At 42.5% G+C, this 19,114-nt stretch overlaps 1 protein-coding gene across 1 annotated transcript in view; it reads right to left on the reverse strand.

The window, feature by feature from the left end:
* Nucleotides 1-19,114, reverse strand: part of LOC140898584 (transmembrane protein 132B) — a 361,301-nt gene that overhangs the window by 245,807 nt on the left and 96,380 nt on the right. Inside the window, exon 2 of the mRNA XM_073312583.1 lies at nt 3,372-4,260. Coding sequence (XP_073168684.1) covers nt 3,372-4,260 — 889 coding nt within the window. The remainder of the gene's footprint in view (nt 1-3,371; nt 4,261-19,114) is intronic.

Raw genomic sequence — 19,114 nt, forward strand, 5'->3', positions numbered from 1 at the left:
TTTGACAATCTGCCTTGAGGAAGGCACTCACAGTCGTGAGCCAGTCCAGACACCATGACAAAGTACTTAGAAGAAGAAAGGTGCTGGCATAAGATCTGTTATTCATTCACTTTGCATCTTTGTCACGGATAGTATGTTTCTGTCATCTTCTTCCTGCACCTTTTTAGACTTAAAAGTGAGGAGTAAAAATGTGTCTAAGTTGCCAGCGTGTATTGCAACTCCTCTTTTCCCTAGTGTTTAACACTCTCTCGGTAAGACACTTTCCAATTACCTTTGGGCCTTTCTATTCCCCAAGTCTGGCTCCTATTTCTCTGAGTTGTGTCTATGTGTAGCTCTTAACCAACATTAACAGTTAAAGGCATAGTAATAAATATACAGCACTAACCCTCATGTTGGTTAAGAGTGCCTGAAATCAAGTACTATGCAACTCAACAGTTCTCTGATAAAACTGAAATTCACTAATAAAACTGCTTGGAAAATTTCAAAAATTACAACATTTCACCCCAAAAAAACGGGGGGAAAGTTTCCACTAAAATTTTCACAAAAAGATTTTCTGTTTTCCAATCATTTCTATTCAAGACCAAGGAAGCGGATTCCAATTTTGAGAGGTATACAAAGAAAAACGTATTTTTGGTGGGTTAATTTTTTCCAGTTTTCTCCTTTGCTGTGCAATGGGAATGTGCCATGCCACAAGCAAGCAATCATTTAAGCTTGAAAATAAATAAACTACTACTAAGGAGAGAAAGGATAGCTGGTCTTGTTGTTAAAACACTGAATAGGGACTCAGACAATCTGGTTCCAAATCCTGGCTCTGCCATGCATTTCTAGCATGACCTTAGATTCATTGTTTCATAGATTCATAGATACTAAGGTCAGAAGGGACCATTATGATCATCTAGTCCTACCTCCTGCACAACGCAGGCCACAGAATCTCACCCACCCACTCCTGTGAAAAACCTCTCACCTATGTCTGAGCTATTGAAGTCCTCAAATCGTGGTTTAAAGACTTCAAGGAGAAGAGAATCCTCCAGCAAGTGACCCGTGCCCCATGCTACAGAGGAAGGTGAAAAACCTCCAATCTGCCCTGGAGGAAAATTCCTTCCCCAAATATAGCAATCAGCTAAACCCTGAGCATATGGGCAAGATTCACCAGCCAGATACCCAGGAAAGAATTTTCTGTAGTAACTCAGATCCCACCCCATCTAACATCCCGTCACAGGCCATTGGGCCTATTTACCATGAATATTTAAAGATCAATTAATTACCAAAATCATGTTATTCCATCATACCATCTCCTCCATAAACTTATCGAGTTTAATCTTAAAGCCAGATAGATCTTTTGCCCCAACTGCTTCCCTCGGAAGGGTATTCCAAAACTTCATTCCTCTGATGGTTAGAAACCTTTGTCTAATTTCAAGTCTAAACTTCCCAATGACCAGTTTATATCCATTTGTTCTTGTGTCCACATTGGTACTGAGCTTAAATAATTCCTCTCCCTCTCCGGTATTTATCCCTCTGATATATTTATAGAGAGCAATCATATCTCCCCTCAACCTTCTTTTAGTTAGGCTAAACAAGCCAAGCTCCTTGAGTCTCTTTCATAAGACAAGTTTTCCATTCCTCAGACCATCCTAGTAGCCCTTCTCTATATCTGTTCCAGTTTGAATTCCCTCTCAAACTGCACACAGTATTCCAGGTGAGGTCTCACCAGTGCCTTGTATAACAGTTCTAAAACCTCCTTATCTCTACTGGAAATACCTCTCCTGATGCATCCCAAGACCGCATTAGCTTTTTTCACAGCCATACCACATTGGCGGCTCATAGTCATCCTATGATCAACCAGTACTCCAAGGTCCTTCTCCTCCTCCGTTACTTCTAATTGATGCGTCCCCAGCTTATAACTAAAATTCTTGTTATTAATCCCTAAATGTATAACCTTACATTTCTCACTATTAAATTTCATCCTATTACTATTATTCCAGTTTACAAGGTCATCCAGATCCTCCTGTATGATATCCCGGTCCTTCTCTAAATTGGCAATACCTCCCAGCTTTGTATCATCCGCAAACTTTATTAGCACACTCCCACTTTTTGTGCCGAGCTCAGTAATAAAAAGATTAAATAAGATTGGTCCCAAAACTGATCCCTGAGGAACTCCACTGGTAACCTCCCTCCAGCCTGACAGTTCACCTTTCAGTAGGACCCGCTGTAGTCTCCCTGTTAACCAATTCCTTATCCACCTTTCAATTTTCATATTGATCCCCATCTTTTCCAATTTAACTAATAATTCCCCATGTGGTACGGTACCAAATGCCTTACTGAAATCTAGGTAAATTAGATCCACTGCGTTTCCTTTGTCTAAAAAATCTGTTACTTTCTCAAAGAAGGAGATCAGGTTTGCTTGGCACGATCTACGTTTTGTAAAACCATGTTGTATTTTGTCCCATTTACCATTGACTTCAATGTCCTTAACTACTTTCTCCTTCAAATTTTTTTCCAAGACCATGCATACTACAGATGTCAAACTAACAGGCCTGTAGTTACCCGGATCACTTTTTTTTTTTTCAAAAAGCCTTGGGCAAGTCTACATGCCCTGCAGTTCAGACTACAGGGGCTGTAAATAGCACTGCATACCAAAGTGCTGCACTGTAACTCCCCCTAGTGGATGCTACAGGCACAAACTAAAAGGACTGCAGACTACAATCATGCAAACTAGGAACCTTTTAATTCAGAGCCACAGCATCTGCAAGGATTTACAACACAGCATTTTGGAGTGCACCACTATTCACACCCATGTAATCTGAACTGCAAGGCAGCGTGGACAAACTCTTAATCTGTGTGTCTCAGTTCCCCCATCTGTAAAAAATATGGGGATAACATTTCCCTACCGTGTGGGAGTGTTGTGAGGAGCAAAAAATAAATACTTTGGAGGTGCTCAGGGACTATGATAATACGTTCTATAAGAGGAAATGGATTAAAGCTACATCAAAGCAGTGGGAAATGCCAATTATAAATATTTCTCTAGCAAAATGGACGAGCATAGTCAATCATTCTGGCTAGCCTACAGGAGGTATAATGAGTAGAAGCAAAGTCACTTAAACTAGTCATAATCAATGACACATTTTATAAGAAAGTCATAGAAATATTAATGGCACAGACTTCAAAGTCAGCTTCCAGGTACCAAATCCTATTATACTCACAGATGCTTAAAGAATACTTATAATTTTCCCCCAAGCTGCAGGCCAAATCTTGAAGTCCTTTCTGAGGCAAACACCCACTGAAGTCAATGGATCTATACCTGGGATGCACTCAACCCCTGTTATTTGCTGGATTGTTTGAATACACAAAGTATTTTTTTTAAAAACACCTACCTTAATGTAAACTGATCTGCTAGGGAGTCACCGGAAAGGGACACATGAAAGGTTACTATGTCACCTTCCTTGACAGGGTTGAGTGGTAAGTGGATCATGACGTTCTCATCTAGCCTCAGTGAAGATTGTTTTAGTTTGTCTTGAGTTGGATAGACAATGATGCTACCAATCCTCTCCACAGGCGGCAAAGCCTCATGTGCATTATCTTGACCTGCGTGTATGTTGTTTTCCCATTTTGCATCCTCAGGAGAACACTCCCCATCTGCTGCATACATTTTATAGAAGAGCTCCACAGTAATGCCTTCCAACAAAGCTGCTGTTGGCTCACGCTCCGAAATCAATGGTGGAGGGGAGCTGAACCAGCTCGGCGCTAATTCCAGTTCTGCGACACATAATCCTAAATGACCTTTCAACCTACAGCTGGCCACAGCTTCTCTAGCCTCCAGGAAAGCAAACATCTTCACACAGGGCAATCTCTCTGCAGAATCATAGTCATCCCAGTCCTTTCCTGCGATATAGAACAAGGCTTGCACTTTAGGTCTGTTGGAATAGATTGAGCTGTCGATTATGTGTGATTTTAATTTCCAATTAAATGTGAATTCATTAGCGAAACCAAAAGGAGCAGAAGTCAGCATTAGGTCCTCAGGAACAACTTGTTCCACTGAAAAAGGTCCATAAGTTGCATTTACTACAGGTGGCTGCTTGGCTTTGTATATAAAGAATGACTCCACCCTAGCCTGCAAACTGGAGTTCCTCATGATATCTTGATTGGCTTCTTTGAGGAAGAAGGAAACATCAGCACTGGAGATGTGATAGCTCATGGGAAGATATACCGGCAGGTTTGAAAATCTCTGTGTGCTGTCCATGACTCCTCCTCGGCTTTCCACCACTGCAAACCAAAGGAAAAAGAAAAAGAAAACAAAAAAAGAATTCTAATATTTACTTAGCAATTTTTCTTCAGTTCCTCCCAGAAGCAATTATTTACTATACATAATTATTGTTAGTCACCTCTACAAAGCATTTACATATTGTCACCATGAAGGTAACACGGCACACTATTAGACCTAGCGTGCCAATATTTAACATTCCATTGTTCCTGTAGTGCCCCTTATAAAGTTTGCCATAAGGCCTTGATCCAAAGCCAACTGAAGTCAAGCGGGTTTTGGATCAGGCACTAGTAGCAGAGATAAGGCCAGGTTCTAGTTTGGGTTCTGCAAAACCACAGATACCTATGAATTTTGTGGGAGGTTTCAGTGGGACGGTCTCTCAGGTCCAGGGCAGCCCCAGACAGAGAGATGAAACCTGATCTTTTTGATCCAAAAACCAGATGTTTTGACATAAGTCCATTTCACAAAAACCTTCTAAAGAGTTTGGTTTTGTTCCAGTGAGGAAGGGAAAAAATTCAAAACCCTGAAAGTAGTCAGAAAACAGATTTGTCATCCTCCGCCCAGCTCGAATTCCATTTTTTCCTACCACAAAACATTCCGGGGCAGGGGGAGAGGGTGTCAATGAAGAGACTTAGATTACAAAGTCTTGGTTTGGGCCCATCTCTAATGAATAGTGAAGTATAGTCCAAATGGACTATAATACTAAAAGAAAAGGGGGGAAAAAATCACGTCTTCTAAACTAATATTTTTTATTTTATGGCAAAAGTCCAGTAAAAGCTGATCCTCTGGGAATCATACCAAAAACAAACAGAATCCAACTTATTAAATACAAAGCAGTTCCATAATGTGAAGAGATCGCAGGAACAATGACAGATTCTAAGGTCAAACCTCTTACAGTCTATATCTAAATCTCAGGGCGCAAATGTAACGTTTTGTCATTATTGGTTACAGAAGATGCACAATGCTACAGCAACAATTACACCTGTTACATGCTAGATGACTCAGATACTGTCAGCTAAAATTTAGCACCTATAAAAGCTGTAATATTTAAGCTGCCTTTTCAAGTTGTGTATTTAACAAGGCTACATTTCTTGAAGATATGTTATAAGGCAAATCTCTTCATCTATTCGCCTTTGACTTGTTCTCTTTTAAAATTCCACTCATTTATTTTTGATTGCTTGATTTTTTTCTCTATTGCTTATTTAAATCCCTCCCCCAACTTATTATAGAATTTCTTCTTCTTTTTTTGCGATATATTTCAGTTTTTTTTAATGTGGTCACCTAACTGCTTTTTCCCTGAATGTACAAGAAAGTGTAAAAACATCATAACATGCATTAGCAAAACACAATATTCATGAAAAGCATCCCCCCTCCTGCTTTCATGCACACAGTTTAGCTGAGATACTCCCACCGTGAGTGCCATACATACACACATATATATCGGCTATGGGTTTAATTGTGGCTTTGCTACAAATTCCAGGTAAGGGGCAGTGAAGTTGCACTGCTCTGGAGCCATGTTGGGACTCAGAGGACACGTCTACACTGCAGTTGGGAGGTGCACCGGTAGCACGCCTCGGCATAGCCAAGCTTTGATCAAACTAGCTCCTAAAAATAGCAGCGGGCCACCATGGCAGAGGAAACAGCATGGGCTAGCCACCCAAAAGTGCAGCATCTCCCCCGTCCCCGCCCTCAACCCTAAGTACATACTCGTGTGGCTGTGTTGCTATTTTGAATGAGCTCAGTTATGCCGGCATGTGCTGCAATTACACTTCCCACTCGCAGAGTGAACATTTTGAGTCACAAGCTGGTTCCTCCCTTGCTCCTGGGACGAAGGGATCTGTACTAACCGTACACACAGAACAGATTATGTCCCACGGTAAAACCAGCATATCCCCTCCCAGCTCCATGCATGATGCACAAGAAGGGAAGCCCACGCCAGAGAGTGAGGAGACCCTGACAACCCCTGTGAGGGAGCATAGCCAGGGTCACAGTCTAGCTCTTCCAGTGTCAGTCACTCTCGGGACGAGAAGAGGCATGTTAATCACTTCACTTCTGCATTTCTCTTCATCCAGGGGTGAACCAAGGGGAAGCTGAGGAGCGCCCTGAAGCATGCAGTGGTTGGAGAAAATAATCTTCTATGGGAAGTCATAGGCTAGACTGGGTGCAAAAGCAACTGTGGGAGATGACAGGACTTGGAGGGATTCTAATGTAGCGTGAGATGGAACCCGGAGGGAGGCAGAAAAGGAGAAGTAGCCAACCCAAGGAGAAGCAACATGGGGTCACGTGTAGCAGCTGCCTATGTGCTGGCTAGCCTAAGAGAGGACCTGCAGGTGTCTGTCGGTCATGCCAGGGGGTGGGATAGCAAGGCAGCCATCAGAAGGTGGGGGAGTAATGCCCAGGGCAGTCTGGTGGGCACAGGGAACCCGCAGAGCCAACTAAGACGACGGTTCAGCGAAAACAACAGGAGATCAAGCAGTAGCAACAGTGGGGCCCTACGATTGCTATAGAATTGGGGAGCACAAAACATTGCAGGGCCCGTTGGTGCTCCTTGGGTTGACCCAGCCCCGACTACCACAGTATCCATACTGTCACTCCTTTGCCGAATGAGAAAGCCCTTCGGTGATCATGCCGCAGGATTTGACATGTCTTATTTATAGCAGGGAAATTAAAAAAACCAAAACCATTCAAAATGGTGGGTAGCTCCAAAGCCTATTCTAGTCACCAAGCAATGCTGTAGCAGCTCCATTTCTGTGCTGCTGTTTATGGAGTACCCTGACCCAGCAAGACCGGCCATGGCAGGGACTGAGATTACAGATTTCAGTAGTTGCAAGTGAACTTTGTTCTTGTGAGAGCAGAGAGGTAGGATGGTTTGTTTCTTTGCTGAAAAGTCAAATTTCAGACAAGTGCCTTTGACGAACTAATTGTAGATACATCTAGCTGCATCTGAAGGCACGGCTTTTCCAAAGTCTCATTCATCATAAAATAATCCAGCTACACTAATAAGCAAAGGACATACAGCAGCCAGGTATCCTCTGATTTCCAACAGAGATGTTAAACTTTGCCTTTTCCCAAGACAAACCTGATTCTTGGGGAGATTTAGATACTGGCGCAATTCTAGGAACTAAAGAGAAATTGGGAAAGGATGTGAGGCTTAAATATATTAGCATTTACATTATAGCAAGTTTTATCACCTTTTTACGCAGATGTTTTATTTCTCTCAAATACTGATTTACAGGAACTTTAAAAGGTATGTCTCTCCCCTTCACTGATTTCATTATAGTAGTGGCAGTCAGTGCATCTTTTGACACCTTGGTGTGAAGCCGAGGATTCTATCCTGCTATAATTCAAATAAAATGAGACAATTTTTGTCTGAAAGCTTATACGGGAAACCATAAACACCAGTAGACACAGCTAGGTTTTGTCCCAGAACCAGCCTGAAACAAAATATGATATCTGAATTGAGCAGCATTTTATGATGCTGTCTGAACACCTAAAAAGAAATACTTCATACCACAACGGGCCACCACCCCTCCGTTTTAATTCCAAGATTCAACACTGTAGCATCAATCACTTTACAGTAGCAGTCAGCTTTAGGAGTTGCGACAAAACAACTATTAAATCGCCTGTTCTTTAAACGACAGCTTCAGTAAGAGCAGGAGAGAAGAACGTTATTTGGTCCCATTTAAAGTAATAAAACAAAGAAGAGCAATGGTGGGAGAGAACTAGCAGAGCAGCAGGGAACTTCCCCGGAGCATGGTGCTATTTCAAAGCCATAGTCACGTCACTGTGGTACTAACAGAAGGGGAGGGGAAAGGAAAAAAAGAAATGCATATAAACAACACACACAAGCATTCGGGCAAAATCAAAAGTGACCTGTGATTTTGGGTGCCCAATTTGAGATGCCTTAAAAGGGATTGATTTTCTTCCATTGGCAGGGCACAGGGGCTGGAACAATTTGTATAGTGGGGGTGCTGAGAGCCATTGAACCAAACTGAAAAACCCTGTATAGAATGGAAACCACTTCCAGTCGGGGGGTGCAGCAGCACCCCTAGTTCCAGCCCCTCTGGATCAGGTGCTCAGCAATTTCTGGACATCAAGCCCCTTTACCGTGTTTCAAGTTGGTCTCTCAAAAAAAGAGACGCCCCAAGTGACTAGTCACCTATGAAAATCTTGGCCCTTCATTTTTGTGACAACATTCTGCTCTTCAGTGTAAGGAAGTAGCATTTGCCCTGTCCCTTCAGATTGCTAGACCACGAGGCAGGGTACAATGTGGCAAAGATGAATACCTGACTCATCAGAGGAAGCTTGCAAAAAAAAAAAAAAATTAATGCTTGTAATCACTTTCCTAACTGTGCCTGGGGAAGAGGTTTCCTTCATGACTCTTATCATGGTCAGCTTACGCCTTTAAAAAAGGAGATTTGCTCTCTCTTCTTTGCACGTTGTTAGTTTTTAAATTATCCAGACTATTTTTTTTAATCCAGCTATGGCACTTGACCCTGAACCAATGCCATAATGAAACACAGCACATGACAGTAAAAACACAAGCAAATCCATAGCTGAACATCATAGTAAGCAATGAGAATCAGTCTTTCCTCTAACTCAAGGTTTCATCAAAGGAAGATCATGCAGGCTGAGGGTAAGATATTAAAATGAAGCTCCCAAGCAGACTAAAGATGCCAATGAAATTCACAGAGTATTTCAGAGACTTTTAATATAATATTCTAATTAGCAGGCAAAACAACCACTGTAACATAAGTAAGATCATGGCAGCTGAATGTCAGCATTGTAAATCACTGAATCTAAGTTGTTTTGAAAAGAGTCTGTCAAAACACATTTCTCCTTAGAATAAAACAAAAAAGGCCTCATTACAGATGTGAATTCTCACCCAAACCCTCTGGTAGCTGAATGGAAACCTGCCAGAAATTGAGCTCTGACCTTGTAAGCAATGCCCTCGTAGATATGGAAGAGATACTGGGGAAAATGCTGAAATATTTAGCTTTGTAAGTGTTACTATCTTGAAAGCAAATAGAAGGCCCAATCCTGTATCCATGAAGTCAGTGGGAGCTTTGCCTTTCAATTCAAAAGTGAGTAGGATCAGGTGTTTGAGACCGTTAAGCTACTCTGCTACATGAAAGAGGAATAACTTCAAGTAATACTTGCTGGCACTGCATTAGGATGTGGTCAATGGCTCACCTGGTTTTCTGGAAGATTAGGGGCTTGTCTATACACAGGGAAATTGACCAATATAGCGATTCCAGAGTAACTCTCCTTGTCGACACTATTCCTCAAAAAGAGTGACTTTGCTCTGGAATAACAGTGACTATACTGCAGAATGAATTACTGTGCTTTGGAAGTGAAATAATTATTCTGGAATATAGTCACTTTTATTGTGGAAGAGAGCGTCCACACAGTGGAGGTATTCCAGAATAGCTAAATTACATCAGAATTGTACTTCCGAAATAGCTATACTGGCAATTCCCCCCATGTAGACAAAGCCTAAGACTCAACACGTTTTAGGCCTGATTGTTGCCACAAAGCCATAGTTCTGCAGTGGGGGTATGCAAGACAATCTGCCACACTGGGAATTTATAACAGCATTGTGCATGAATCTCTGGTTCCACTAAAACATAAGAATGGCCATCCTGGGTCAGACCAAAGGTCCATCTAGCTTAGTATCCTGTCTTCAGACAGTGGCCAATGCCAGGTGCCCCAGAGACAAGGAACAGAACCGGTAATCATCAAGTGATCCATCCCCTGTCGCTCATTCCCAGCTTCTGGCAAACAGAAGCTAGGGACACCATCCCTGCCCATCCTGGCTAATAGCCATGGACGGACATATCCTTCATGAACTTATCTGGTTCTTTTTTGAACCCTATTATAATCTGGTCAGTGTGGCTCATTCCATCCCTTGTCACTCATTCCCAGCTTCTGGCAAACAGAGGCTAGGGACACCATCCCTGCCCAACCACCTACTTCAACTGTCTAGTGTACAGACAGGGGGACACAGACATGCCCCCCCTCTTCTGAGAGGACAGCACTGCTATTGACACTAGGTAGGAGCGCTCCCCCAGAGAGTGACTACTTCCTGTGAAAGATACACTGCTGGGTGGAAGGCTTCTTTGGATGTCTCCCATAGCCACACTGGGCTGGTCACAATCTAGCCCTTAATTTCTAATTAATTTGCTTTTTTCTCCTCAAACTATTAAATGTTTAGTATATTCCCATGTGCCTATAGCACAATACCTAAAATAGCAGCCGTATTTAGCAGGTTATTTCATTAGCGGTTATTTCATTGACAGCCACATCTTGACATGAATTTACAGCGGTCTAGTCATGAAATTTTGTGCACACATGGACATAGAATCAAACAGTACTTTTTCACCAACTATTTTTATGATGCTTGTGAGAGTCGAGTGCCTAACTAAAATAATATAACCATTGAGCACTGGCAGCCATCTTGTGCTCCAAAATTCAAGCTTTCATTTAAAAAAAAAAAAAAAAGTCATCATGGTTGAGAAGATATTCCAGAACTCAACCAAACATAAATCTGGTATCGGCCTGAGTCTGCATACTACCTATTCAATCAGTCATTGAAGGGTGCGTATGAAAACATACTAGAAACATTTAGAAAGCCAGTATAGTAATAGAGCTTAGGGGTGTGGCAAAAGCCCTCGTGTAATGCAGTTATACTGGCATGAAAGTGTTTTTACCAGCATGGTTTATTCCACTAAGCAGCTAGTTTAGCCTATAATGGCAAAAGCACATTTTTGCCAGTATAACGGCGTTCACACTAGGAGAGTTTGCTGATATAGGTATACCGCCAAACCTTTTCTAGAGTACACCGGGTCTAAACGAATGAGGTGTAAATTATTCCCACTCCCCTCAATTGGGAGTTCACACTATTAATTATTTCACTGCTGATCAAAGCACGAAAGAAGAGGAATGACTGTAGTGTGAGGATCTGCATAACCCACTGTAAGCAGAGACATCCTTGAGTGAGAAGAGTTTAGGCTGTGCAAGTGTAACACCAACAGGCCCCGGTTGTCGGTATCGAACCTGGGACCTCTAGAGCTCAGTGTACGAGTGTCTACCACATGAGCTAAAGGCACATGGCTTTTAGCTAAGGCGGTGGCAGAATCATTAAATCTCTAAGTGGTCTCGGTGCCACTAGAGGGAGACAGAGCACCATGCCCAGAAGGTGTGTGGGTTACATAAGGATTTAAGGAGCTTGGGAGCATACCGACAACTTGTCTTTCCCTCTTCCACCCCCCACATGATTCATACATGCAATACAATAGACATGAGAGATTTGACGGCGGGATTCTTGTCATTTTACTCTGCAGAGTTCCTGCGACTTATCCGAATGGTTTTCTGAAAGTTTCTTTTCCTTTCCGCTAGCATCCTTCCCTCAAAAGGTACAACCTGCATCGCTCGGGCCACATCTACACTCTGGGGACAGCAGCATAGCGATGGTGCCGTAGCTATACCAGCATAGCTCCACACCGTAGACACAACCCACAGCGACAGAAGAGGTGTTTCCAATCTCTGTAGGAATGCCACCTCTCCAAGTCATGGTAGCTAGGGCAACAGAAGCATTCTTCAATCTATCTAGCGGTGTCTAAACCAAGGATTAGGTTGGCATAGCCACAGCACTCTGGAGTGTCGATTTTTCACACCTCTGACAGCCAGAGCTATAGTGACCTACATTTTAAGAATAGACCAACCCTCACTCAAAAATCAATCTGAAACTGTTGCGTATTTGAATCAGCTCCACAGCAAAATACATGGGCACTAGAGAGAGAAAAAAATCTTAAAACATCAAACTAATACAATAATTCCTTCCACTTCTGATTGAGTAACTTTTGGGAGAAGTTATACTGAAAGTTTCCAAGAGATAGCTAGGAAAGGCTTGCAGACCTTCATTACACTGAATTAAAACCAGTCCAGTAGCACCCACCGTATAAACCATCAGGGGGTGGGGGGGAACAGAAGCTGTAGAATCCCTATTCAGCCCTCCTAACTCCCACTAGTTTCAACTGGAGTTTGATAGGATAGAAATAATTGAACAGGGCTCTAAAGCATTATGCAATGATTACTTTGGATATTGGCTCAGGTCTTGATTTTGGCATTGCAAAATGTTGCTAGTCGGGTGTTTGCGCTACAAAACCAAGGCAACAAAGGGGCCGGGGACAAAAAAAACAAATCCATTTTATCCAAACACCGAAAATTGCAGTCAGTTTAAAATAGCTGGTTATGATTTTGGCCTGTATCTACTGTGTCTATCTTTACAAGGTCAGTCAGCCGCTATTACCCATATTTCAGTGCCAAAAATCTGGGCAGTCTGTTTTACCAGTCTCACTTTCTCCATCTTAGCTTTTGTTCTTACGTTGCACGCGTATCTTTGCTGAATGTGCCTATGGCATGAAAAAATACAAGAAATCAACATCTGTGTCCTTAGAAATATTTTGTCTATTGAGCTTTTTCCAAGTGCAAAATCCAACAGTCACGCAGGCAGATGAAACCTTCAGCCCACCCACCTGTTTAGTAAAGAGAGTTTAATTATCATTTCTAGCACCACACTACCTATCGTGCCTGCATTGCTTAGCCAAAACACAAAGTTGGGCCGGGAAGTTTCCGAGCTGGTGTTCACTGTTAGTATGCAGATAGCACATTTGGCACCATCACCCATACTGATAGACATGTGCATCGAGCAAGGCCATCTACAGATTGTAATAAAACTCTACCGTTTGAAAGACTGCCTATAAATCTTATTAAAGTAATCCCCTCCCTGAACCCAGATTATTACATTCACCTTTATGGTAGAATAAAAATTAATTTTCGCAGCTATAATAAGTGCATGATAAGAAGGCATCACTTGAGACTAAATAAAGATTATAATTAACTCCAACTGAATAAATCTAAATTTCACTTGGGCTAGCAATTTGCTTTCATATGCACCCTTCAATGACTGATTGAATAGGTACGGCGGGATTAGCGTCCCATGCCAGTTCCGCCATTGTTGGCAGGATTACATTTGGCGTCTGGAGAAGCAAGGCACAGCTGTAATCCAATACCCAAAAGGCCCAAAGATTAACTCAGGTTCTCTACCAATTAAAAAAGTTTGGAGAACGAGAAGGAAACAAGGCACATGATTCATATTAGTCCAGTTTAGGAAGGGCAGAGAACACTGGACTCAGGGAAAGGTAAGGAAACTGCTCATTCTGTCCTCTAGCTCAGTGCTACTCAAAGTGGTGGTCCGCGGACCGATGCCGGTCCACGAGCCATTGGCTGCTGGTCTGCGCACACGCTGGAAAAAAAAATTGCCGGTCCCCCACATCGGATACCTTGAGAAGCACTGCTCTAGCTCACTGCTTCATTATTCTGCATTTGCGTATGCATCATCTAGGAAGATACTAGTCTACAACTTGATTAGTTGGGGAGAGGAGTTTCTATTGTTTTTTCACACACACACACACACACACACCCCTCACCAGCAGATAAATTGCAGAGCTATGCAATAAATAATGTTATTGTGAACATTCAGCTGATTCCCCCACAAAGATGTAAGGCTTGTCTACATGGGAAAATTTATTTTTTAAGTCAACCAGCCCCAGAAACGTAGAATTCCCTCCCAAATGTGGAATTCCCTGTCAAAATTAACCCTATCCAAACTTAACCCCACCCAAGCCAAAGACAGACAAGATTCAGTCTGACATCAGGAGATTTTCTGAACCTAAGTTTGTCACACTTGCAAAGTTGGATACATAGCATCCCTGCAAGGCTAGAAATGGGAGCTTTATTCCACTGGGATGGAGAGATTCCCCCTTTCCTATATGACGGTGCACTCGCTTCAAGCTCTGGAAGAGCCTGAGATCCTGGCCACTAAGCCAGTGACATTTGTAAGTGTAAGAAATCAATTCTAAGTTATTTTTGAGGTTTTATGGCTCCCCGGGAGCCCTGTACGGTGGGGAACATAGTAACTAGGGCCCCTGTTTTATTGGCCAAGTGATACAAAAAAATAGACCCAGTAAAAAAATGGTTTAAAGTTCTTTAAAACATTCATAAAATAGCTTTTCCTGAAACATGTGGGGCTGGTTTCACTATCTGTGAGTTGTGCATGGCACCCATCCCAAACACATGCTGATGAAACTTTTATACCATCACATATTCCACTTAAGAAGCTCACGTATTTTTTTATCCAAAGAGTTTTTCTTGTTATAAACATTGATTCAAAACCCATTCCACAGAAGTAGTTGAACCAGCAAATGTAAATGATGTTCAACGATTATTTTTACTTGTATAGAGGTGGCACCTAGTAGCCCCAGTCATGGCCCAAGACCCCATTGTGCTAGATGCTGTACAAACACTGGTTTTCTTCCTAGCCACTGCTAGTAAGGCAGGTCGTTTTTTTATCTAAACACCAGCTGATACCCCCCAAGGTCTGCAGCCTTCCTTTCCGAATCTAATAGGTCAAAACCAACAAAATCCCATTAAAATGAAAGTGGCCTTTTCAATGCACGAGTGATGTGGGAGTGAGGCACACGGTAAGTAGCAGAGGTGACTTTTTAATAAAGGGACGGCGATAAGCGTGGTCAGAGAGGCCTGTTTGAAAATTAGAAACACTCTCTCTTTCCCCAAAACAGCCAGGCAGAAATGAACTGAGGCAGTTAGATTATTACGGTCCTTTTGCATTTTTTCACTATCCCTCTTTAATTCCTCCCTCCACTGACAAATGCAAGGGAGCTATTTTGAGAGCTAAGAATTTCGAGCTCCACACACTGGGTTTATCCCTGCATTACTGGAACACAGGTTTCTTCAATATCGCATACTACCGCAGAAGCCACTCAAGGTGCAAATAACTGGAGAAAGCTGCTTTCCTGGCACAATACTGTTTCCCTGAGAGTTCTGTTGCTTTAATGGGACTATGAGGGTTGCTCAAGCCGCTTTGTTGGGATGATCGCTGGCCTACTTGCCATTTCAGTTACAATGAGGAGGTGTTGATATGGTGGTTAAAAAGTCACAGACTGCTTCTGGCTAGTGTTCGCAGCTTACCTCATAGGAGAGCAACCAGGAAATTACCCTGTCAATTACAATTAGAATTGTTAACAAAGTGGTGAAAGGTCACCAATTCATCTGTTGAATCAACTGAACTACAGAGATATTATAAGTTAAATAGCATTTAAAATAAACTGGATTAAGGGCTAGACTGTACCCTGGTACCTGGAGAGGAGAAAGGACAAAAAGGATCACACACACTTTTTGCACCTTGCACAGCAGCGAGACATAGTCACATTCCCCACCTTCCATGAAGTGCAAGTACCCCAAAGGGCTGAGGAACAAGCAGAGCAATGGCCCCGCTCCATGCAGCAAGCTGGCATAGGTGATGGAGTGTGCAGAGAAGGCTTTGCTTTACCCCGGGAAGGACTACAGCTGCACCCACTGAGCTTCAGAAAGCACAAGCAGAACTGCATAGCTCCAAACCTCCCTCAGTCGAAAGAGCACCACTGAGCCTTCAAATGGGACAGCCACTTGTTGGGGGTGAGTATTACGGCTTAGCTCCACAGTTGTGCACAGCAGCTTAGAGGCATGCAAGAAAACAGCATCCTTGTTGCAAACTGGTTTACTCTGGTGGCTCAGCAAGCCAGTACTCTTGGCCCCCCCCACTCCCTGCTCGCTGATGACTGCATCTTGTGCTGCAGAATTTAATCTTTCATTTAAAAATAGAGTAATAAAAAAGCACTAGACCTTATAATTAACACTGTAGAGCAGGCATAAAGTGATGCAATGAAATCTGCTTCAGTTTGCAGAGAGCCTGAAACAGGAATGGAGAGAGGTGTGAACTCCTCTCATGTGTCTCACAGGATGTTAACTCTGGAGTGTAATGATTACAATTTAAGTTTCCCAGCTGATCATAGGGTGCCAGAAAGAAGAGAGAGAGTCTTATTATGAAGATCTTCACAATCAACTGCAAGCACAATATCATTTTGGCAGCAAGAGTGGGCAGTTAGTTTTGTGGGCAGAGCCTGGTAGAGCATCACCCCTTATTTTCGGTCCATGTGACTCCTGGAGTTTACAGTTTCAAACTGACAAAGTCCAAGGGATGGAGCGAAGATATGCAGCCTGAAGTCAGGGTGACTGAGGACTAATTACATCTGGCATGAGTCTAATAGCTTTTTCCCATTAAAATGAGAACATCTTGCATAGTAATGTGAGCTCGGAGGAGTATGAGGGGGAGGTGCCAGAACAGGGGTGGACAGATAGTAAGCTGAGGAAGGCATCAAAAGGACTGAAGGAGGAGAGCAATATTGCTTGATACAGTAGAGGCTAGAGGCTGTTCCAAGTCCAGCAAGAGGCCATCAAGAAATGCAAGGACACAAGAGCACAGGAGAGTTTCCAAGAGGCCAGCACAGTTGGCTGTGGGTAGCTTGCCACAACGTACATAGTAATATATTACAAATGTGAATCTATGGAGGCATCTTGATGACCTGGTTTTACTCTACTGCATTAATGCTGTACTTCAGTATCCACTTGTTCCCAAATTCTAGCATTGCCCAGTACAACCTCCAGGAACAACACATTTTTGTGAAAGGGATAGTCACAGTGCAAAAGTCAAAAAGTTCTACACAGCAAATCCTTACTACATGATCCTCTAGCAAATGACAGAAATTGCTCAAAACAGGCTTCATGGGTCAATCTTAAAATGCATAAGGTTTCGCACTGACGCAGCAGCTGTCACCCAAGGATCTCATAGTACTTTACAAACAAGAATTAGTTAAGGCTCACAACTCTCCTCTGCTACCTGTATTTTTATGTCCATTTTACACACGAGTAAACTGAGGGATAGAGATTAATGGTGGGATTTTCAAAAGTCCCTGCAGCCCAGATTTTTAAAAGGTATTTATGCGTTGTGGTGCTCAGTGTCGCAATGTCTAACTGATTTCGGATACTAAATATCATTTTTAAAGGGATTTGGACTCTTAAGTGCTCCGCAGTGCCTAAATACCTTTAAAAATCTGTGCTGTAGGGATGTATGTGCACAAATCCCATGGACAGCTAATGGGTTTTGCCCTCCTAAGTCACTTAGGCCCAGATCCTCAAAGGTATCTGATTTCAATGGGAGTCAGGCACTTAAATGCCTTTGAGGATTTGGGCCAAAAGCATCTGTGAAAATCCCACACTCAGTGACTTGCCCAAGTTGCTGAGGAAGTCAGTGGCAGAGCTCAGAACAGAACCTAGGAGCCCTGACACACAACACTGCTCCAACCACTAAACTATACTCTGCACCAGTGTTTCTCATTTAGCCAACTTTTACTGTGCAGCACTGATGAACAAACTCTCCTGAATTCCAACAAGTTATCGCTTCTATCTGCCATTATTTCAGAGTGCTGTTCTTCTCTCTTGAGACACAGTAGATATGATTTGTCACAGCTACTGGAGAGGCTCGTTGCTAAGGAGGTATTTAGGATGAGGCTCCATGCAGCTGTTATTCAAAGCAAAGAAGCCTATTTCCGCCCCGCACCCCCCCCCCCAGTGATATTCCATAAACACCACAAAATGAATTTGTGTATATATTTGCCAGACAACAGAAGGGCTTTAAGGGGAAACACATTCACTCAAGGCACCGGTAGTAATTGTGGAAGTAAATCTCTTAAATATATGCTCACCACTATTAGCCAGCTCAGGAATATTTGTATTCTGTGTCAAAATATCTATATGGCACGCTAAGCCAGGAGACTGACAGCAGAAAGGCTAGGATTTATGTTAGCTCCGGTCTATCTGTCATGGAGGTAGGAAAGCAGAGAGAGTCCTTTTATTAAAGTCACACTCCTCATACAGATATTGATCTGAACAGCTCAGGTTGAATACACAGTGCACCACCATCTCTCGGCTAGTCATTGGTATAGTGATAAAGAGTTGGTTTAGACAGGCTGCACTCCCAGTGCCCATCTTACCTCTGCCCAAAACATTTCCATTGAGACTGTTTTGGCCCAGGGAGTCACAAGTGTGGGCTGGGTTGTCAACATCAGTGCTTATAATTTCTAGATTAAGTTCTTATTTGCAGGAGAAAGAAATGGATACACTGTACTGACTGTATTAGGTTCAAAAAAAGAAAAGGAGTACTTGTGGCACCTTAGAGACTAACCAATTTATTTGAGCATGAGCTTTTGTGAGCTACAGCTCACTTCATCCGATGCATGCCGCAGTTTCCACGGCATGCATCCGATGAAGTGAGCTGTAGCTCACGAAAGCTCATGCTCAAATAAATTGGTTAGTCTCTAAGGTGCCACAAGTCCTCCTTTTCTTTTTGCGAATACAGACTAACACGGCTGCTACTCTGAAACCTGTATTAGGTTCAATTCAGTAAAAACCTCTTATTTAAATGACCTCAATCTACTGCCGAATTTTCAGTCTGTCGCACTAATCACACAGCCTTGCCCCAAGATTTAGATCCAGCTCAGTGAAGATTACATCTGGCCCAAACTACACTCTGGGGCCTCTTCCCCTTTCCCATAGCTTAAAATGTATGTGCAGTACAACCCAGCAATTATTGTTTTAAAGGTCTTAGAGATATTTCTATTCTACCAGTTCCTTCCGCTGTTTTTAAAAAAATTTATTTGTTTGCTGGTTGGGTGGTTTTATTTGCGCAAACCCCCTTCTCGTGGCACGGCTGAGTGGTCATTATAGAAACTTACATCAAATAGAAACCTAAACAGGATAGGGGAAAGATAGACTTTGTACACTTCTTCTTTATCCCATAGCTGCAGTTTATTTAGATGCAACATTTTGTGAGCCTGGCAAAACTACTCATAGGAAATTTTCTCTTTGATGGTATTGAAAAAAAAAAATATTTGCACT

The sequence above is a fragment of the Lepidochelys kempii genome, chromosome 15 (genome assembly GCF_965140285.1).
Source record: "Lepidochelys kempii isolate rLepKem1 chromosome 15, rLepKem1.hap1, whole genome shotgun sequence".
In the NCBI taxonomy this organism is placed as follows: domain Eukaryota; kingdom Metazoa; phylum Chordata; order Testudines; family Cheloniidae; genus Lepidochelys; species Lepidochelys kempii.